General features: G+C 60.7%; 1 protein-coding gene across 1 annotated transcript; it reads right to left on the reverse strand.

Moving 5' to 3' along the window:
* Positions 1 to 481: 481 nt before the first annotated feature.
* CDC20 (cell division cycle 20) lies at positions 482 to 16,164 on the reverse strand. The gene is made up of 11 exons (XM_075914588.1): positions 16,008 to 16,164; positions 13,841 to 14,078; positions 10,665 to 10,810; positions 9,895 to 9,991; positions 8,146 to 8,274; positions 5,414 to 5,610; positions 2,234 to 2,328; positions 1,683 to 1,914; positions 1,395 to 1,520; positions 925 to 1,042; positions 482 to 736 (listed from the first exon to the last, which is right to left on the reverse strand). Exons 2-11 carry the CDS (start codon positions 14,061 to 14,063, stop codon positions 564 to 566), a joined length of 1,536 nt encoding a protein of 511 aa, XP_075770703.1. The 5' UTR covers positions 14,064 to 14,078; positions 16,008 to 16,164; the 3' UTR covers positions 482 to 563.
* Between the last annotated feature and the right edge of the window lie 1,654 nt (positions 16,165 to 17,818).

A 17,818-nucleotide genomic window follows, 5' to 3' on the forward strand; every position in this document is an offset into this window, starting at 1 on the left:
GTCTGATCATCCCTGCTCTTGCCCAGAAAGACTGCCTGCCACAGGCCTGGCCATATAGCCATAGCCAGCCCAGGCAGATGGACCACACTGCTCCCAGGTGTCTGCTTCATCCCCTTCAGGGCTGGAAGAGGAACTGTTGAACCTTGAAGTTCCCCTTCTGTCTGAGCCAAGCCCCTGAGCACTTCTAGGGCCCAGCAGGAGACAGTCGCCCCCAGGGGCAGTACTGGCCTCTTTAAAAGCCACGTCGCAGGAAGAGGTATCTCAGGCTGACCACCCCCATGTACCTGTGCAGAACTATGCCAGTTTCACAGCTCCACTGGGCAGCAACCATGGCCTGGCCCAGCCTACGTGGAAGGGACTGACCCCAGGCAGAGTGTAGCTCCCGATTCCTCTACTCCAGTGGCTGGGTCACAGGCTGCCAGGAGCCAGGTTCGAGCCCTCTGGGGTGTGAGCCCAGACAAGCCCTGGTCTCATGCCAGACTCAAAAGCAGACTAAGGTATTTATTGGTATTAAAATCCTGTACAGCGCGAGTCCCAGCCCTTGCCAGGGGCATCTCCCTGGCTCACCGAATGCCCTGGTGAATGATGCTGCTCTTGGCACTGCCGGCCTTCTCCTTCTTCTTCACCGGGTCCATCTCAAAGCAGCGCCAGAGCCGCAGCGTCTCATCAGCGGCGGCAGACGCCACGAGTGAGCCGTCTGGGCTCATGGTGAGGTTCAGGACCCTGGCTGTGTGACCTGGGGAAAGAGGCGCTGCACCGTCAGGGCTCTGCTCTTCCCACCAGTCCCGTGGGCCCCAGCAGCCTCTTCTGCCCAATCTGTCGCCTTCCCTGGGTGGGGTCACTGCTGGCCAGATGCCCCGGATGCAGTCACCCCACGGCTGGTGCTGCTGACGCAATGGCGGAGCCGCCTGGATGCAGACCTACCTTTCAGCTCCGTGACCTTGGCCATGGTCGGGTACTTCCACACCACCAGCTGGTTATGTGCAAAGCCGTGACCGGAAATGAACTCCTTGTAGTTTGTCGACCACAGGATGGAGCACACCTAGGGGAGAGCCCTGTGTCACTGGCAGGGGGCAGCAGAGAGGCTGATGGGTGTAGCCTAGGCTGGGGTAGGGAGGTTACAAACCCCCTAAGGTAACTAACTGCTGGACATCTCACCAGACCCTGCGCTGGAGCTGGGCTTTAGAAGGGCCATGGAGCTTAGCCTCCGGGGCAGTAGCAGTGCCAGCCCAGCTCCCTGGGGGCCGGCTCTGTGCGCGGGAAGCAGGAGCGTATTGGTTCAAGGGTTAATCGGCTCCACTCGAACACCCTGGTCTGGGGACCAGCTCCTCATGAAGGGGCCCCAGGCTCTCCCGGCCCAGCCCTCGGCAGCTTACGTGCCACACGGAGCTCACCTGGGAGTGGGCATCTACCGCGTTGAGGCAGGTGCCTGAACACACGTTCCAGATCCTGATGTGTCTGTCGCTTGTCCCACCACCTGTGGCCAGCACGTTCGACTGCCATGGGCACCAAGCCACAGCCTAGGAGAGGGCACCAGTCACAAGACGGGCAGAGCCCCCACATTCCCTCCTGCCGTGGCAGGCCCGGCCCAGCAGCCCGAGTGCCGCTCTGGCTGGGCATGGAGAGGAGAGGAACCGGCGGCTGCGCCCGCCAAACAATTCTCGTAAGCGCCGCCCACTCACCTTGACAGCCCCCTGGTGCTGAGTGAAGGTCTGCACAGGAGCAAAGTCACCGCTGTCCCCTTGGACACATGGCCACACGTTCACCAGGTTGTCATTGCCTCCACTGGCCAGGTAGCGGCCATCGGGTGACCACCTGAGTCCGCACACCTCCTGTGTGTGGCCAGCAAGCGTGGCCACGTGGTGCTCAGCAACCCGCACATCATGGTGATGGATGTGACCGGTCCTCGCCCCACTGCCGAGACACTGGAGAGTCAGGTACTGGGGCAGAGTTCAGCCGCTCATGCACTCAGGACACATCAGCATGGAGGAACAGAGAGCCCTGCCACAGCTCCTCCCTTCAGGGGCTCCAAATACAGAGGCTAGGACTGAGACCCGTGCTTCCCCCAGGGGGGCCAAGAGGGGCTGCTCCCACAGACTTCATTCGCGGGTCAGCCCACTTGCTTCCTAGTGGCACCCGTGGCTCTGTGGCCTGCTCACACTGATGTGGGCCCATGCACAACTCCCGGCTGGCCGCGTGACCAGCAGGGTCTCAGCAAGAGGCTGGTCCTTACCTGGAGAGGATGTAGCTGTTCCAGCTCAGGGACCCGACGCGGGAAGAATGGCTGGTCATATTTCGGAGCCGTTTCTGCTGCTGGATGTCCCACAGCTGAAAGGAGACAGGGAAAGCAGTCAGTTCTCTAGCTGGGCAGGGGGGTGACAACAGGGTCCTTAGCACTCAGCAGCATTTCTGGGGTGTCAGTGCTGGCCCCCTTCACTTGCAGGCCAAGGCATTCCAACCTTGCTGGGGCTGGCGCCCATTCACCCTAGTGCACCAAGTCTTCTGGTTTCCACCTGCCTCCTGGGCGACATACTGGGAGTCTTCCCAGTTAGTCCAAGTGTTCCCCACACCCCACGAGAAGGCTTGCGTAGGGGTCTGGACAGCAGGCACCCGCAGGGTACGCCCTCTGCATGAGGAACAGCCTCATTCCAGCAGCCCGGGAGCGTGCTGCCTTAGAGCTCTGGGCCTGTTTGTGCGAAGGCTGCAGTCCCTGTGCCACGCAGACATCCCCTCTGGAGCGGGTGTAAGAGGACAGGGCTCTGGCAGCCAGCAGCTCAAATGCTGTTCGGGAGCTGAGGCTCCTTGGCATCCATGCAGCTGCACTCCCTGCACGCGCAAGGGGAGGGGACCTAGCGGTGCCAGTCCCTTTGCTGCCCTGCTGCTGGATCACTGACCACTAGGCTTGCAGGCACTCAGGGCTCAGAGACGAAGCCTGACCTCATGCACACAGGCCAGGGGGTTCACCCAGGAACGCTGGCAGCCAGCCCAGCAGTGCTACAGAACTGCCAGGCAGGAGATCACGGTTCCGAGGGGGCGAGTGCACCAGGGACTGAACCGGCAGGTCCAGTGCTAACTGCATAAGCTGCTATAACTGAGCCAGAGAACCAAGCCTCTGTAGTGGGGGGCTGCAAAGCCCTGCAGGGTGCAGGAGGGGATCTTTGGAACACTGACACTTCCTCTGGTCAAAAGAAGCTCAGCACAAGCCTCAGGCCCACACAGGTCGCAGCCAGGACAAGTGCCTGAGAGCGCCGGACCAACACCCTGGGGTCAGAAGGGGGACGTGTTACTGCCTGGGAATCCCCTTCTGGTGCTTAGCTCTGCACCTCTGAACTGCACAGCCACAGCGCCACAGACAGTCCTGCAGACAGCCAGCCCAGCAGCGCCCACCGAGCCCTGTATCCAGCAATGCTGCGGAGAGCCATGTGCCACCCATCATCCATTCCAGCAGTCAGGGCACGGGCTGGTCCCTGCCTGTCCCGGCCAGTGGCCATTGATGGATCTGTCCTCTAGGAGCTGCATTCTTTAAGCCTCTGGCTCTCGCACCGCCGGGCAGCAAGTCGCACAGGTGGGAGCCGTTTGATGCCTGCTATGAATTTCAGGGAACGAGCCCACATCAATGTGTGTAAACAGCACTGCCTTCTTCCATTTCTCCACTCCAGCCATGACTGCACCCGCCAACGTATCCTCCCAGTCGCTTCTCCTTTGCCATTCTACTCGGATGGAGACCAGAGCTGTATGCACTAGTCAAGGGGGGCACATATCTTCTCTTACTAGCCATCCCTTTCACTAAGGACTCCCAACACTCACGGTTTGGCTGCTTCTGAACATTGAGCAGATGCTTCTGGAGAACTATCCATAATGACCCCAAGATCTTTCCTGAGCAGTAACAGCTAGTTTAGAGCCGACCATTTTGTACGCACTTTGGAGTGTTTTGCGATGGGGATTGCTTTGTATTTATCAACAGTGACTGGACAAGAAAGCGGCAGATGAAGTTCACCCAGGTTTGTGCGCCCGTTGGCGCTCACTCATTCGTATCCGCATGCTTCGCCACCTCATTGTTGGTCTGTTTTCAGATCATTTACAAACTGGTCGACTAGCACAAGTCCCAGTGCAAATCCTGGGGGGTGGGGGCTCTGCCAAGTCCCTTTTTCCATGGAGAACTGGCCATTTAGGCTCACCCTTTGGCTCCCGTCTTAAGCAGTTACCAGCCCGTGCAAGGACCCTCCCTCCTATCCCAGACTGCATACTCTGCTCATGGCCTCTTAGTGAGGAACTCGCCAAAGGCGTTCTGAAACGTTCAAGTACACTAGTCACACTCCATCACGCCTGCCCATGTCTGACCCCACCCAACAACCAACGGACTGCGAGGCAGGATCTCCCCTTGCAAAAGCCAGGCTGACGCTTCCTCAGTATCTCATGGTCATGTTTGATATTCTGGTTGTTTCAGGACGCTTGCCTAGTACTGAAGTTAGGCCTATTACTGCCAAGATCGCCTCAGAACTTAAAAACCCCACATCACATTAGATGACAGGAGGGTAGCTAATACAGATGCTGATTTAAGAGATGGTTCCATCTCACACTTAGTAGTTTTGCCGTTTCTGTTTGAGTTCCTTCTAACCCTCGGCGAGACCATCTGGGCCTGGTGACGCAGCACTGTTGAATTCATCAGCATGTTCTAAGATGGCTACTGAAACCGGAGCCTGGCACAGTTCCTCAGTTACCCAGGAAGAATGCTCAGGCGTGAGCCCCCCTCACATCCTTTGCAGCAAAGAACTCATTGCGAGTCTCTGTAAGGGCCTCATCTTCGAGTGCTCCTTTAGTACCTCGATCGCCTAGCGGCCCCCTGCTTGTTTGGGAGGCTTCCTGCTTCGGAGAGACACATTTTTGTTGCTAGCTTGTGTCTTTTGCGAGTTGCTTTTCAAATTCTTCTGTGGCCTTTCAATTGTTAGAGGAAGCCTTTTGGTCTCGGAATGCCTTTTATGCTCTTTCGAGCCAGGGTGGCTTTTGGCCTTTTGTAGTGGGGGTATACACACGTCAAGCCTCTACTATGTCGTTTAACATTTCCTTGCAGCTTGGAAGCACTTCACGTGTCTGTTGCTTTCAATTTCTGCTTAAGGAGCTTCTTCACTTTTGACTAGTTCTCCTTTTGGAAGGTTTAAGTTCTATGTTGGGGCTGAGGGAGCTGGTATTTCCCCCTCCACAGGGATGTTTAGTGGATTACATTACACTTGCTATTATCAAGCCATTCCACTATATTCACCTTTCGTTTTAAGCTGTGCACAGGGCCTGGTCCTAAACTGACTTGCCTCTTGCCTTGTGGACTCCAGGACTAGCTGCTTCAAGCAGCGGTCATTCATGACATCAACAGTGGTCCCCGGGCAGGAGCCGCTATGTAAAGGACTCTTCCTCTCACCTGGACCTCAGCACTGCTGGTGCCAACAGCAAGATAGTTTCCTTCTTTGATCCAGGAAACTGAGGAGATGTAGTCGTCTGGCTGCTCCATCTGCAGCAGCTGGATGATCTCACCAGAGGAGTAATTCCACAGATACACAGAGTTATCCAGAGCCACTGCCAGGAAGTTCTGGGAGCTCCAGTCAATGAGGTTCAGATCTAGGATCAGAAGACACTGCACGTCACACATTATGCCTGCTGCTCATTACAATCCCACCTGCAGCCTGGCTCCCACCATGGCAAGAGACCCCCTTGCTTCCCCACCCCGATGATGGCAGCCCAGGAACACCTCTGAGGAGTCCTATATTCATAGAATCCCAGAAGAGGCCTCAGGAGTCACTGAGTCCAGCCCCCTGCCCAAAGCAGGACCAGCCCAACTCAATCCGAGCCAGGGCTGAAACACCTACATTAACTATTGTGCTGCAGATGTGCAAGGCGACTGACCAGGGGCACGTTGGAGTCCTAGCTAGGCAAGTAAGGAATCAGGTAACCTCTGACAATGTCACCGGTTACACAGGGGCAGCAGGGAGCTCCCCCTCGCCCTCCACTCCCCACACACTGCTGCCTCGGGATCAGGATCAGCAGTGCAGGGCGGCAGGTAGCTCCCCAGGAGCCTGTGCAAGTGGGAGCCTGCGTGTAACCGTGCCCGTTAACTGCGAGCCTCGGCTCGTCTGAGCTGTGTACATGGTTATTCTCACAGCCCTAGTCCCAGCTAACCCTCAGGCCAATGAAGCTTTGTGTCCCAGTCCAGTTGCACGACGCTCCGAACTCCCTTTCCTACAGGGCTAGATACAGAGATGCTATTCAGCAAGCTGCCCAGTGCCAGCCTAGTGATCCCACTGACAGCTGTGACCAGGCACAGAGAAGGCTCCATTGTCCCTTTCCGGACCATGCTGCTGGGCCAAAGACGGGAGCTGCCCTGCGTGGGCTGAGCACAGGCCTATCTGCTAGTTTCACCTCGCCCACCTTGCTCTAGGGCAGCGGTCGCCAGCCAGTGGACCAGGATCTACCAGTAGATCTTGAGCCTCTGACAGGGGATTCTGGCTGGTTTGGAAACTATCAAGCGCTGGCACTTCAGTTGTCCCTGCATCTACTGTCATGCTGCTCCTGCCCTCTGCCTTGGAGCTGCCCCGCCGGGAGCTTCCTGCTGGCTGTGCAGGGTGGGGGAGGGACAGGAGCAGGGGCGCTGATGTCAGGGTGTCCCTCTTCCCCCCACTTCTGTACCTTGTCTCCACACAGAGAGAAGGGGAGAGAGGGAGCTTGGCAGTGCAACTCTGTCAGTCTCAAACACACACTGTTCTCCCTTCAGCTCCCGACCCAACACACGCGGGATTGTCGTCACCTTTTACTGCTTGCAAAGTGGGTTAGTTTGGTCTGACTGTCCCTGCTGATCTTACTCCTACACCAACCTCCTGTCCAACCTGAGCCACCCTGCACCCAAACTCCTTCCCAGAGCTTGCACCCTTCCTGGACCCCAAACTCCTTGGCCCAAGACCAGAGCCTGCACCCCACCCCTACCCAGCCTGGCGCAAGTGAGTGAGGATGGGGAGGAAGCGGGATGGAGTGAGCAGGGTGAGGCCTTGGAGAAGGGGTGGAGCAGAGGCCGGGCCTCAAAGAGGGGTGGGAAGGAAGTGGGGCAGGGGATTTGGGTTGAGGTGGATCTTAAATTGAAAGTGATCTTGTGGTGGAAAGGTTGGAGACCCCACTCTAGGTGGCGCTGCCTTCTCCCTAAAGCAGCGCGTCTGGGGGCAGGAAGGCTGAGCTGAACCCAAGCCCTCGGGGAGGGAGGAACCCAGCCTCCATGGCACAGCGAAGGAAACAGCAGCTGCAGGATCTCACAGGTCCTCACTGGGTGGAGGCACAATGGGGTGCAGCAGGCTGAGCCTGGAACAAGCTGCCAGTGCCATTTCCCAGAGCTAGCCAAGGCAGCTTGTCCCCAAGTGGAAGTGAGCCAGACAGAAGCGGAGTCAGGGCAGGGTGCGGAGCAGAGCTGTGCCAGTAAGACGGGTATGGGAGAAGAGACGAGACCGGACCCCGCTCGAGGGCAAGGCAGACGTTCATTACAACCGAACCCTTTAAGCCAGATCAGAGTTCCTCTTCAAGAAGAGCGAGGCACCTGGTTTCAGCGCAGCAGCATCCAAGCGCGAACAGACAAGGCAGCAGGTCGCGATGAGACAGCCTGGGACGCTAATGGGTTTACTGAAAGGCTCCTCTGGGAGCACACAAAGGTCTGCAGTCACCATCCCAACGAGCAACCCTGGCAGCAAGTGCCTAGTGAGGCTAACTTCAGTCCCTAGCGAGATGCTGGGGCAAGGCTCAGGACAGACTTGCAGAGGATGGCCCTGCAAGCCAGGCGAGGAGGATCCAAGGCCAGAGAAAACAGAGCCTACTTGGCAAGGCCAAGGAACAAGGTGCGAACAAGACTGGGATCCTATAGGGGAGACTCCAAGTCTCACTAAGCATAAGCTACAATGCGACACTCCTAGGGACTAACAGATGGGCTGGGGACAGCCAACCTGGAGTACCAAGTGACAGCTCGGAGGTGGAGATGGTAGCAGACTGCAAGGATTCTTAGGTCTGATCCGGTTTAATCTCTTCCTGCAGGGGCACCTTGTGGCATTTAGAGGCACTGCCCAGGGAGACAGCAAATACCAATATGGACAGGGATAAGAGGGCCACCATGGGCCTGCTTACAGTAGTCGTTCCGGATCTCTGGCGCATCCAGGATCCGGTCTGGCATGGAAGGAATGTATCTGCCATTCTTCCTGCTGGACCCAGGGGTTGTCTTCTGGCTGTAGAGCACTTTCAGGTTATTCTGATAGCCTGTAAATCAGAGCAACAGCCATGGTTACTCCCTGGCAGCTTTGTGTCTCAGCTAGCACCGGGAGTCTCCCGCTGCAGGCACAGCCAGCTTACACGGGAGGTGCTCTTGCTGCAGGCTAGAGGAGCAAACTGCAGAGCCAGTTACGACACCTGCCCCTAGCAGACTAAGCTGACCAGTCTCAGCCCTTGCATGGAACCCACGGAGCTTCCTTCACAGGGCAGCTCCTTTGCTGCTGAAACGACCCAGACTGGTGGGCTTGGGAAGAGTCACTTCTCCCAACCCGACAAGTGACTTGCCCAAGGAGTTCTGCGTGGGGAAGCACGACAGACTATTCGGCTGACACCTCTCCTGAGGGAGCTTAGGGCCCAAACCAAGTGTCTAGGGAAGATCTGCTCTTTGCAGTGCCACTGCTGCTCAGCTTGGACAGAGTGCTCAATGGCCAGGGTGAGCAAGGAAGGTCATTAAGGAACTCATGGTGTGCCAGTGCTCACTATGTGCACACCTCCTATTGCTCTCAGAGCATGCAGGTCCCTGGTCAGGTTCTGATACGGATCCCTCCTTGGAAGGAAAAAGGAGCCTGTCACATTATTGGATTTTAAGGGGAGCAGCCAGTTCACTGCTGTACCCATGGGGGGGTTGCCCCAAAGTCTGTACAAAGGGGACCGTGTGAGGTGTCAAATAAAGCTCATGTTCTACCGATTCTGTGTCTGCTACTCGTGTACCGGTGTGATGTCTGTGTGTAGAGTTATGAACATGGGCTCTGTGCTGATACTGGCCTGCACTGCCTGTTGTAAAGGAGGATTGGCCAATGAGTGACTATGCGAATTAGCAGGGCTCCAAGGACAATGGCTCTCAAGGTGCCCAATACACACCTGAGGAATGTGTCTGGGAACCTGCAAACCAGTCAGTATCTAACAGCTGCTGGCATAGGACACAAGGATAGGTCACTTGGCCATGTGACCCGCTCCGGCTTGGAAGGTATCAGGAATGGATATAAAGTGCCAAGAGGCGGACTCCATCTTGTCTTTAATTCTGCCACTGATCCCAGATGCAGCCTTGTGAGGGACAGCGAGCGGGAAGGATTGTCAACCCACCCTGACATGGGATGTGCACCAGAGACTCCTAAGCTAGCCGCTTGTAACATCTCTGCTAGAGCCCGCATCAAGCACTGGGTGACTGGCGCATGTAACGTATTCTCCTTCAAACTCACTCGCCACCTTTTCTGTCTTTTATTAATAAACCTTTAGATTGTAGATTCTAAAGGATTGGCCCAGCGTGGTCTTGTAGGTAAGATCCAGAGTGTAAACTGACTGGGAACTGTGGCTGGTCTTTTGGGATGGGGAGGACCCGTTGGAGGTGGGTGAGATCGGGTTCTAAAGTCCCTCACCTGTGATAGCCCCGGGGCTGACTGGGGCACAGGGAGAGCTGGGATGTCTGGGGGGGTTTTGCTCGTGAGGTTCCTGCTGGCCGGATCGGCAGCTGGCGCGCTCAGTGTGGCTGGTGTGTGGCCTGTTGGGAAGGTCCTCGGTCTGGGGCTGTAGGGAGCCCTGGCTTTGAGCAATTCGCCCTGAGCGGTGCCCAGCCCCGGCCCATCACAGCTCATCCCAAACCTTGCATACCTTCTGGGGCATTCTGAGGCTTCCCACTAAGCCGGAGGATCTTGGCTTCTTCCACATCAAACCCATTCAAATTGAGCGCCCAATCCTTCTGTTGCTCCTGTAGAGAAGGCATACGGACCCCCGCCACATTCAGAGGGCATGGAGCTGAGTGGCCTCAGCTGTGCCAGCAGACCAAGCCAGTCACCTCTGCTCCAGATGTGGCATTGCCTCTAGCTGGCATCCTGCTCCTGCTGGAGCAGTTTTGTGCTGCCCCCAGACTGGCCCTTTCTTGCATCTCACTCCCAGTGTGGAAATAGAGCCACCGGGACTTGCTTTGTACAGCTGCCTTCTGACTTGCCTGTGTGGAGCAGCCAACCCAGAGCAGCACAGGCTAGAGATCTGCACATCTCCCACAACAAGCTGCATGGGATTTCCTTAAGCAGCTCGGTGTCCCAGCTTTAAGCCTGGCATAGCCAGCGCTGTGTGCACAAGTCTCGGACTTCCCCACGTTTGCAGTCCTGCTTGCCAGATGCAGTGCAGGCTAGCCCAGGGCCCCACAGCACGACAAGACAAAACGCACACACTGCCCTCCCGCAGTCTTTGTATCTAGAAGCCACAACCCAAATCCCAAGCCATAACTCTGTACAGCTCTAGTCCCGCTTCGCACTATAAACACGAGTGCCGCGGCTCAGAGCATGTCACCAATTGCTCATCGGAGCAACGTGAACCCCCTGAAGTTTGCTTCTCCGGAGAAGAGGAGGCGGGCCTGCCTGCCAGAATGCATGGCTCACCTTCTTGGTAGGTGTATCCTCAGAAGACTCGTTCTCTTTGCTCAAGAGGAAGCTGGCCACCTCCATCTGCATGGCACTGCGGTTGGGAATGTAGCGATCCCCCCCTGCCTTGGTAGGTGTGCTCTGGACTTTGGCTCCTGGTTTACCTGTTTGGGAGGCAGTAGAAAGCCATTTGTGAGGACCCAGATAGGGTTTAGAACATAAGAACGGCCATACTGGGTCAGACGAAAGGTCCATCCAGCATAGTGTCCTGGCCAATACCAGATGCACCAGAGATCACATGATCCCTCTCCTGTCATCCATTTCCAGACAAACAGAGGCCAGGACACCATTCCTACCCATCCTGACTAACAGCCAGTGATAGACTTACTCTCCATGAATCTATCTAGCTCTTTTTTGAACCCTGTTAAAGGCCTAGTCTTCACAATATCCTCTAGCAAGGAGTTCCACAGGTTGACTGTGCACTTATCCCAAGTCCTCAGGCACTGCTGGCTGCATGCCATGTTTTCCAGGCACTGGAGCCTTCAGGCTGGCAAAACACGAGTGCAGCCACATAAACAAATCCCAGGACCCTGATTGGATGGGAAAAGGCTGATGCAGTGATCATGTGCTATTTCTCCTCCTCCCTGAGCCTCAGCACATCTCCAAAGGGCCTGGCTCCCAACTTAACTTCCTTGAGACACTGCACTCCAAAGCAATGGCTTCAGCTGCAGGCAGCCTTGCTCAGAGCTCCAAGAACCACCTCAGTGTGTTTCAAAGACCTGCCATTCAATCTACACATACATCTCATCCCTCTCCAGTGCAGTCCGATTCCTCTGGAGAGGGATGGAGGACAGACTGCTGGCACTGCCACGGCACAGGTCACCAGACTCTAGGCACTGTCACTGCAGCCACTTAGGGTATGTCTACACTACCACCCTAGTTCGAACTAGGGTGGTAATGTAGGCAACTGGAGTTGCAAATGAAGCCCGGGATTTGAATTTCCCAGGCTTCATTTGCATCTTGCCGGGCGCCGCCATTTTTAAATGTCTGCTAGTGCGGACTCCGTGCCGCGCGGCTACACGCGGCACGGACTAGGTAGTTCGGATTAGGCTTCCTATTCCGAACTACCGTTACTCCTCGTTCCACTAGCGGACATTTAAAAATGGCGGCGCCCGGCAAGATGCAAATGAAGCCTGGGAAATTCAAATCCCGGGCTTCATTTGCAACTCCAATTGCCTACATTACCACCCTAGTTCGAACTAGAGTGGTAGTGTAGACATACCCGTACAGAGCCCAGAGCCAGAAGTCCTTTGATTGGAATTCATGATGATGTCTGAGCCAACAAAGGCCACCTGCTTCTGTGTCCTGTCGAACTGGGCCAGTACCAGACGCAGCAGAGGAAGGTGTCTAGATAGATGTGGCCCACAAAGAACACCTGGGGCTCTAGAATAGAGACTGGCCTATGCTCTGATGCACAACATTTAGAATACCCCTTCTAGAACATGGCCTTGGCCTCCAGGATTGCCTGTGGCAGTGAGTTCCACAGGCTAGTGCCTTTATGATTTTGGGTAGTCCCCCTCTGTGTTGTTCAACGTCACGAGATGGGAAGATCTAGAATTCCTGATCTGCCCTCTCTAGGAAGAGGGGTTTGCCCCCCTCCACGTATGCACAATTACATGCGCCAGCCTGTTCCCATTCCCAGGCTTGACAGTCTCTTCGCTGCATAGCACGGAGCAAGCTCAGGGATATTGGTAAAAACACTACAAGTGAGTGGGGAACACCCACGGAGGGGGCGGGGGGCAGAGGAATGGTCAAGGGATGCAGCTGGGGCCTAGGCCAGACCCCATGCCACCCCAGCTCTGCTCCCAGCCCCCTTACCACTGTTCCAGGGCCATCTAGTAGGGAGTTTAACTATCATTTAACAGAATAATTGTAAACTGTAACCACCCCAAATCTTATTGGTTACACGATTATGCGATAGCCCTCGGGGAGAGACGGCAGCCAGTGTGCTTCTGGCCCTGCTCCCGGGGAGCCACCTGCTCCACAGGGGAAGGCAGCTCCGTGGGATCCAGTGCTCATGGGGAGCTGGCTTAAAAGGTGGCTCCCATCTCCTCCCCATACAAAGGGGAGAAAGAGAGTGCATGTAGTCGTTTGGATTCGCTAATAATAGTCTCCACAACTATGCATGGACATCCCTAGTCCCTAGCAGGGTGCAGGGCCCAGACCACCACCAGCCCCACTCCCAGTGCCATGGGGGAAGCACAGACCGTGAAAAGGCTGGAGAGAGAGGGATATTTAGGGCCGACTGCACTGAAGTTTTCCTTTATTATTCACCATCCTATCCCTAATGCAACCAAACATGGTGTTTTTAGGCCGCATACTGAACTGTTACAGCAGAGGTGGGAAACCTTTTTGGGTCAAGGGCCACAAAGTGAGACACAAAAACAAACACCACCCCCGACATGGCCCCGACTGAGTAACAGAAAGACACTCCCCTCACATGCTAGATGCCTAGAGGCATGGGGGGGGGGCCCCCAAGCTATATTTTATGGGCGGCCTTAAGCTCTGGGTTGGAGCCAAAAGTGAGGGGTTCAGTGTGTGGGAGGTGGCTGCCAGGAAGCAGGCTTGGGGTCTGGGCAGGAGTGTATTGGGGATGAGTCTGGAAGGGCATTAGCCGCAGGAGTGAAGTGGGAGCAGGAAGGGGATGGAGGAGCAAGGTGGGGATCTGGGTGACAGGGCTGGCATGTCAACACTGGCAGTTCCCCACCCGTGTTACAGTGTGGCCAAGTTTCCTTTCCTGGGCTGACAGTTCATTTGCATCCCACTAGGCAAACAGGAAGCTCAAGTTTCACTCTTCAGCGTGAGACTTGGGACTCCATTTGCCATTACACTGCTCCCTGACTCGTGTCCAGTGCACTGTGCCTTGTGCACAGGACGCAGCAGTTGTGTTAGCTCACGGCATGGCCCTCTCAGGGCTCAGGTCCTCTCCAGAGCATCAGTAATCCCACCAAACCACATAGCACCTCCCCTTCTGCCATGTTGCACTCCTGAGCCCTGTCCCACACGATACCCTAACAGCCTCCTGTGCCTGTCAGAGGGAGCTCACCAGCAAGGTCTCACAGGGCGCTTCCCACAGCAGCAGAGGCGGAGCCCCACGTCTGCTCCCCAGGGCACCGGACCCTGCCCTCACTCACCAGGTGTCTTGGAGGGGGTTTTGCTGGTGCTGTGGGGCCGGTTGGCTGGTTTCATGGGTGAGAGGCCAATGCTGCTGGCGTTGGCAGGACTGGGCCCAGGACCAGCAACAGAGGCATTGCCCTCCTTGGCCTTGCGCTGCCATCGCGCAAGGGGGGCGTTGGGGATCGGGGTGTCCAGCTTCAGCAGGCTGTGCAAGTCGCTCTCGAACACGAACTGCGCCATGGCCGGGACAGGGGTCTGGGGGGAGGGGGGAAAAATTCACAGGCCAGCCCCTGACCCGACCCAGGCGCCCATCCACCCCCCCTCCACCTCCAACCCCACCACCCGCACTGCACCCCCAGCCCCTCACCCACTCCAACCCCCCCACCCCAGACCACCACCCAGTCCACCCGCACTGCCCTCCCACCCCTACCCCAGAACACCACCCCTCCAACCCCACTGCCACCCCGCCCCTCACCCCGTCCAGCCCCTCACCCGCACTGCCCCATTCAGCCTCCTACCCCCTCCAAAACCCCATAACCCCCACCCGCACTGCCTCATCCATCCCTCCACCCCCGCACTGCCCCTCCTGCACCTCACCCCCCACCCTCCTCCACCCGCACTGCCCCATTAATCCTCACCCACCCCCTCCAACCCCACCTGAACTGCCCCCACCCCCTCCATACCCCCCTGCACTGCCCCCACTCCATACCCCCCCAAACTGCCCCCTCACCCCCCGCAACTGCCCCCTCCATGCCCCCCCACACTGTCCCCCAGCCCCTCACCCCCCCGCACTGCCCCCTCCATACCCCCCCGCACTGTCCCCCAGCCCCTCACCCCCCCCGCACTGCCCCCTCCATACCCCCCCCCGCACTGCCCCCCCAGCCCCTCACCCCCCCCGCACTGCCCCCTCCATACCCCCCCGCACTGTCCCCCAGCCCCTCACCCCCCCGCCCTGCCCCCTCCATACCCCCCCGCACTGTCCCCCAGCCCCTCACCCCCCCGCCCTGCCCCCTCCATACCCCCCCGCACTGCCCCCCAGCCCCTCACCCCCCCGCCCTGCCCCCTCCATACCCCCCCGCACTGCCCCCCAGCCCCTCACCCCCCGCCGCCCTGCCCCCTCCATACCCCCCCGCCCTGCCCCCCAATCCCTCACCCCCCCGCCCTGCCCCCTCCATACCCCCCCGCCCTGCCCCCCAGCTCCTCACCCCCCCGCCCTGCCCCCTTCATACCCCCCCGCCCTGCCCCCCAGCCCCTCACCCCCCCGCCCTGCCCCCTCCATACCCCCCCGCCCTGCCCCCCAGCCCCTCACCCCCCCGCCCTACCCCCTCCATACCCCCCCGCCCTGCCCCCCAGTCCCTCACCCCCCCCGCACTGCCCCCTCCATACCCCCCCGCACTGCCCCTCCAGCTCCTCATCCCCCCGCACTGTCCCCCAGCCCCTCACCCCCCCCGCACTGCCCCTCCATACCCCCCCGCACTGCCCCCTCCATACCCCCCCGCACTGCCCCCCAGCTCCTCACCCCCCCGCCCTGCCCCCTCCACACCCCCCCGCACTGCCCCCCAGCTCCTCACCCCCCGCCCTGCCCCCTCCACACCCCCCGCACTGCCCCCCAGCTCCTCACCCCCCCGCACTGCCCCCCAGCTCCTCACCCCCCCGCCCTGCCCCCTCCACACCCCCCCGCCCTGCCCCCTCCACACCCCCCCGCACTGCCCCCCAGCTCCTCACCCCCCGCCCTGCCCCCTCCACACCCCCCGCCCTGCCCCCCAGCTCCTCACCCCCCCGCACTGCCCCCCAGCTCCTCACCCCCCCGCCCTGCCCCCTCCACACCCCCCGCACTGCCCCCCAGCTCCTCACCCCCCGCACTGCCCCCCAGCTCCTCACCCCCCCGCCCTGCCCCCTCCACACCCCCCCGCACTGCCCCCCAGCTCCTCACCCCCCGCACTGCCCCCCAGCCCCTCACCCCCCCGCACTGCCCCCTCCATACCCCCCGCACTGCCCCCCAGCCCCTCACCCCCCCCGCACTGCCCCCCAGCTCCTCACCCCCCGCACTGCCCCCTCCATACCCCCCCCGCACTGCCCCCCAGCCCCTCACCCCCCCGCCCTGCCCCCTCCATACCCCCCCGCCCTGCCCCCAGCCCCTCGCCCCCCCCGCACTGCCCCCCCGGGAGCGCCGCTCCCCCTCACCGCGCTCTCCAGCAGGCTCCGCTCACGAGGCCCCGCCCCTCGCTCCACTTAAACCAGGCGCCCCAAGCCCCATTGGCCACTTCAAACTCAACGGCCTCTGGCGCCATGGCGACCCCCGCCCCGTGTTCCTATTGGCCTGTCGGATCGGGGGCGGGGCTGCGCGCGAGACAGAGCAGCGTCCATCTCGCGAGACAACGAGTGCGCCCCGTGACGCTCCAAGGCCGCGTGACCTCTGACCTCGCCTGTTGAATGGCCGGAAGTGCCAACCGGGGGGGGGCACCGGGGCGACGGGGAAGCGGTGGCGGGGGGGGAGGTCGGGTCCATGGGGGGGGGCACCGGGGCAATGGGGGAAGTGGTGGCAGGGGGGGGATGTCGGGTCCATGGGGGGGCACCGGGGCGATGGGGAAGCGGTGGTGGGGGGGGGGATGTCGGGTCCATGGGGGGGCACCGGGGCCATGGGGAAGCGGTGGCGGGGGGGGGATGTCGGGTCCATGGGGGGGGGCACCGGGGCGATGGGGAAGCGGTGGCGGGGGGGGATGTCGGGTCCATGGGGGGGGCACCGGGGCGATGGGGAAGCGGTGGCGGGGGGGGGATGTCGGGTCCATGGGGGGGGCACCGGGGCGATGGGGAAGCGGTGGCGGGGGGGGATGTCGGGTCCATGGGGGGGGGCACCGGGGCGATGGGGGAAGCGGTGGCGGGGGGGGGATGTCGGGTCCAGGGAGGGGGCACCGGGGCGATGGGGGAAGCGGTGGCGGGGGGGGGAGGTCGGGTCCATGGGGGGGCACCGGGGCGATGGGGAAGCGGTGGTGGGGGGGGGATGTCGGGTCCATGGGGGGGGGCACCGGGGCGATGGGGGAAGCGGTGGCGGGGGGGGGATGTCGGGTCCATGGGGGGGCACCGGGGCGATGGGGGAAGCGGTGGCGGGGGGGGGATGTCGGGTCCATGGGGGGGGGGCACCGGGGCCATGGGGAAGCGGTGGCGGGGGGGGGATGTCGGGTCCATGGGGGGGGGCACCGGGGCGATGGGGAAGCGGTGGCGGGGGGGGATGTCGGGTCCATGGGGGGGGCACCGGGGCGATGGGGAAGCGGTGGCGGGGGGGGATGTCGGGTCCATGGGGGGGGGCACCGGGGCGATGGGGGAAGCGGTGGCGGGGGGGGGATGTCGGGTCCAGGGAGGGGGCACCGGGGCGATGGGGAAGCGGTGGCGGGGGGGGGAGGTCGGGTCCATGGGGGGGGGCACCGGGGCGATGGGGAAGCGGTGGCGGGGGGGGGGATGTCGGGTCCATGGGGGGGGCACCGGGGCGATGGGGAAGCGGTGGCGGGGGGGGATGTCGGGTCCATGGGAGGGGGCACCGGGGCGATGGGGAAGCGGTGGCGGGGGGGGGATGTCGGGTCCATGGGGGGGCACCGGGGCGATGGGGGAAGCGGTGGCGGGGGGGGGATGTCGGGTCCATGGGGGGGGGCACCGGGGCCATGGGGAAGCGGTGGCGGGGGGGGGATGTCGGGTCCATGGGGGGGGGCACCGGGGCGATGGGGAAGCGGTGGCGGGGGGGGATGTCGGGTCCATGGGGGGGGCACCGGGGCGATGGGGAAGCGGTGGCGGGGGGGGATGTCGGGTCCATGGGGGGGGGCACCGGGGCGATGGGGGAAGCGGTGGCGGGGGGGGGATGTCGGGTCCAGGGAGGGGGCACCGGGGCGATGGGGAAGCGGTGGCGGGGGGGGGAGGTCGGGTCCATGGGGGGGGGCACCGGGGCGATGGGGAAGCGGTGGCGGGGGGGGATGTCGGGTCCATGGGGGGGGCACCGGGGCGAT

This window comes from Pelodiscus sinensis, unplaced genomic scaffold (assembly GCF_049634645.1).
Source record: "Pelodiscus sinensis isolate JC-2024 unplaced genomic scaffold, ASM4963464v1 ctg65, whole genome shotgun sequence".
Classification (NCBI taxonomy): Eukaryota; Metazoa; Chordata; order Testudines; family Trionychidae; genus Pelodiscus; species Pelodiscus sinensis.

Bases quoted from the DNA above. Each gene is read 5' to 3' on its own strand.
- CDC20 (XM_075914588.1), bottom strand. From the start codon at position 14,063: ATGGCGCAGTTCGTGTTCGAGAGCGACTTGCACAGCCTGCTGAAGCTG. The intron at 5,611-8,145 runs GTAAGCAGGCCC...TTCTGATCCTAG, and splicing joins AGAGATCCGGAACGACTACT to ATCTGAACCTCATTGACTGG. The intron at 1,043-1,394 runs GTGAGCTCCGTG...GCTCTCCCCTAG, and splicing joins CGGTAGATGCCCACTCCCAG to GTGTGCTCCATCCTGTGGTC.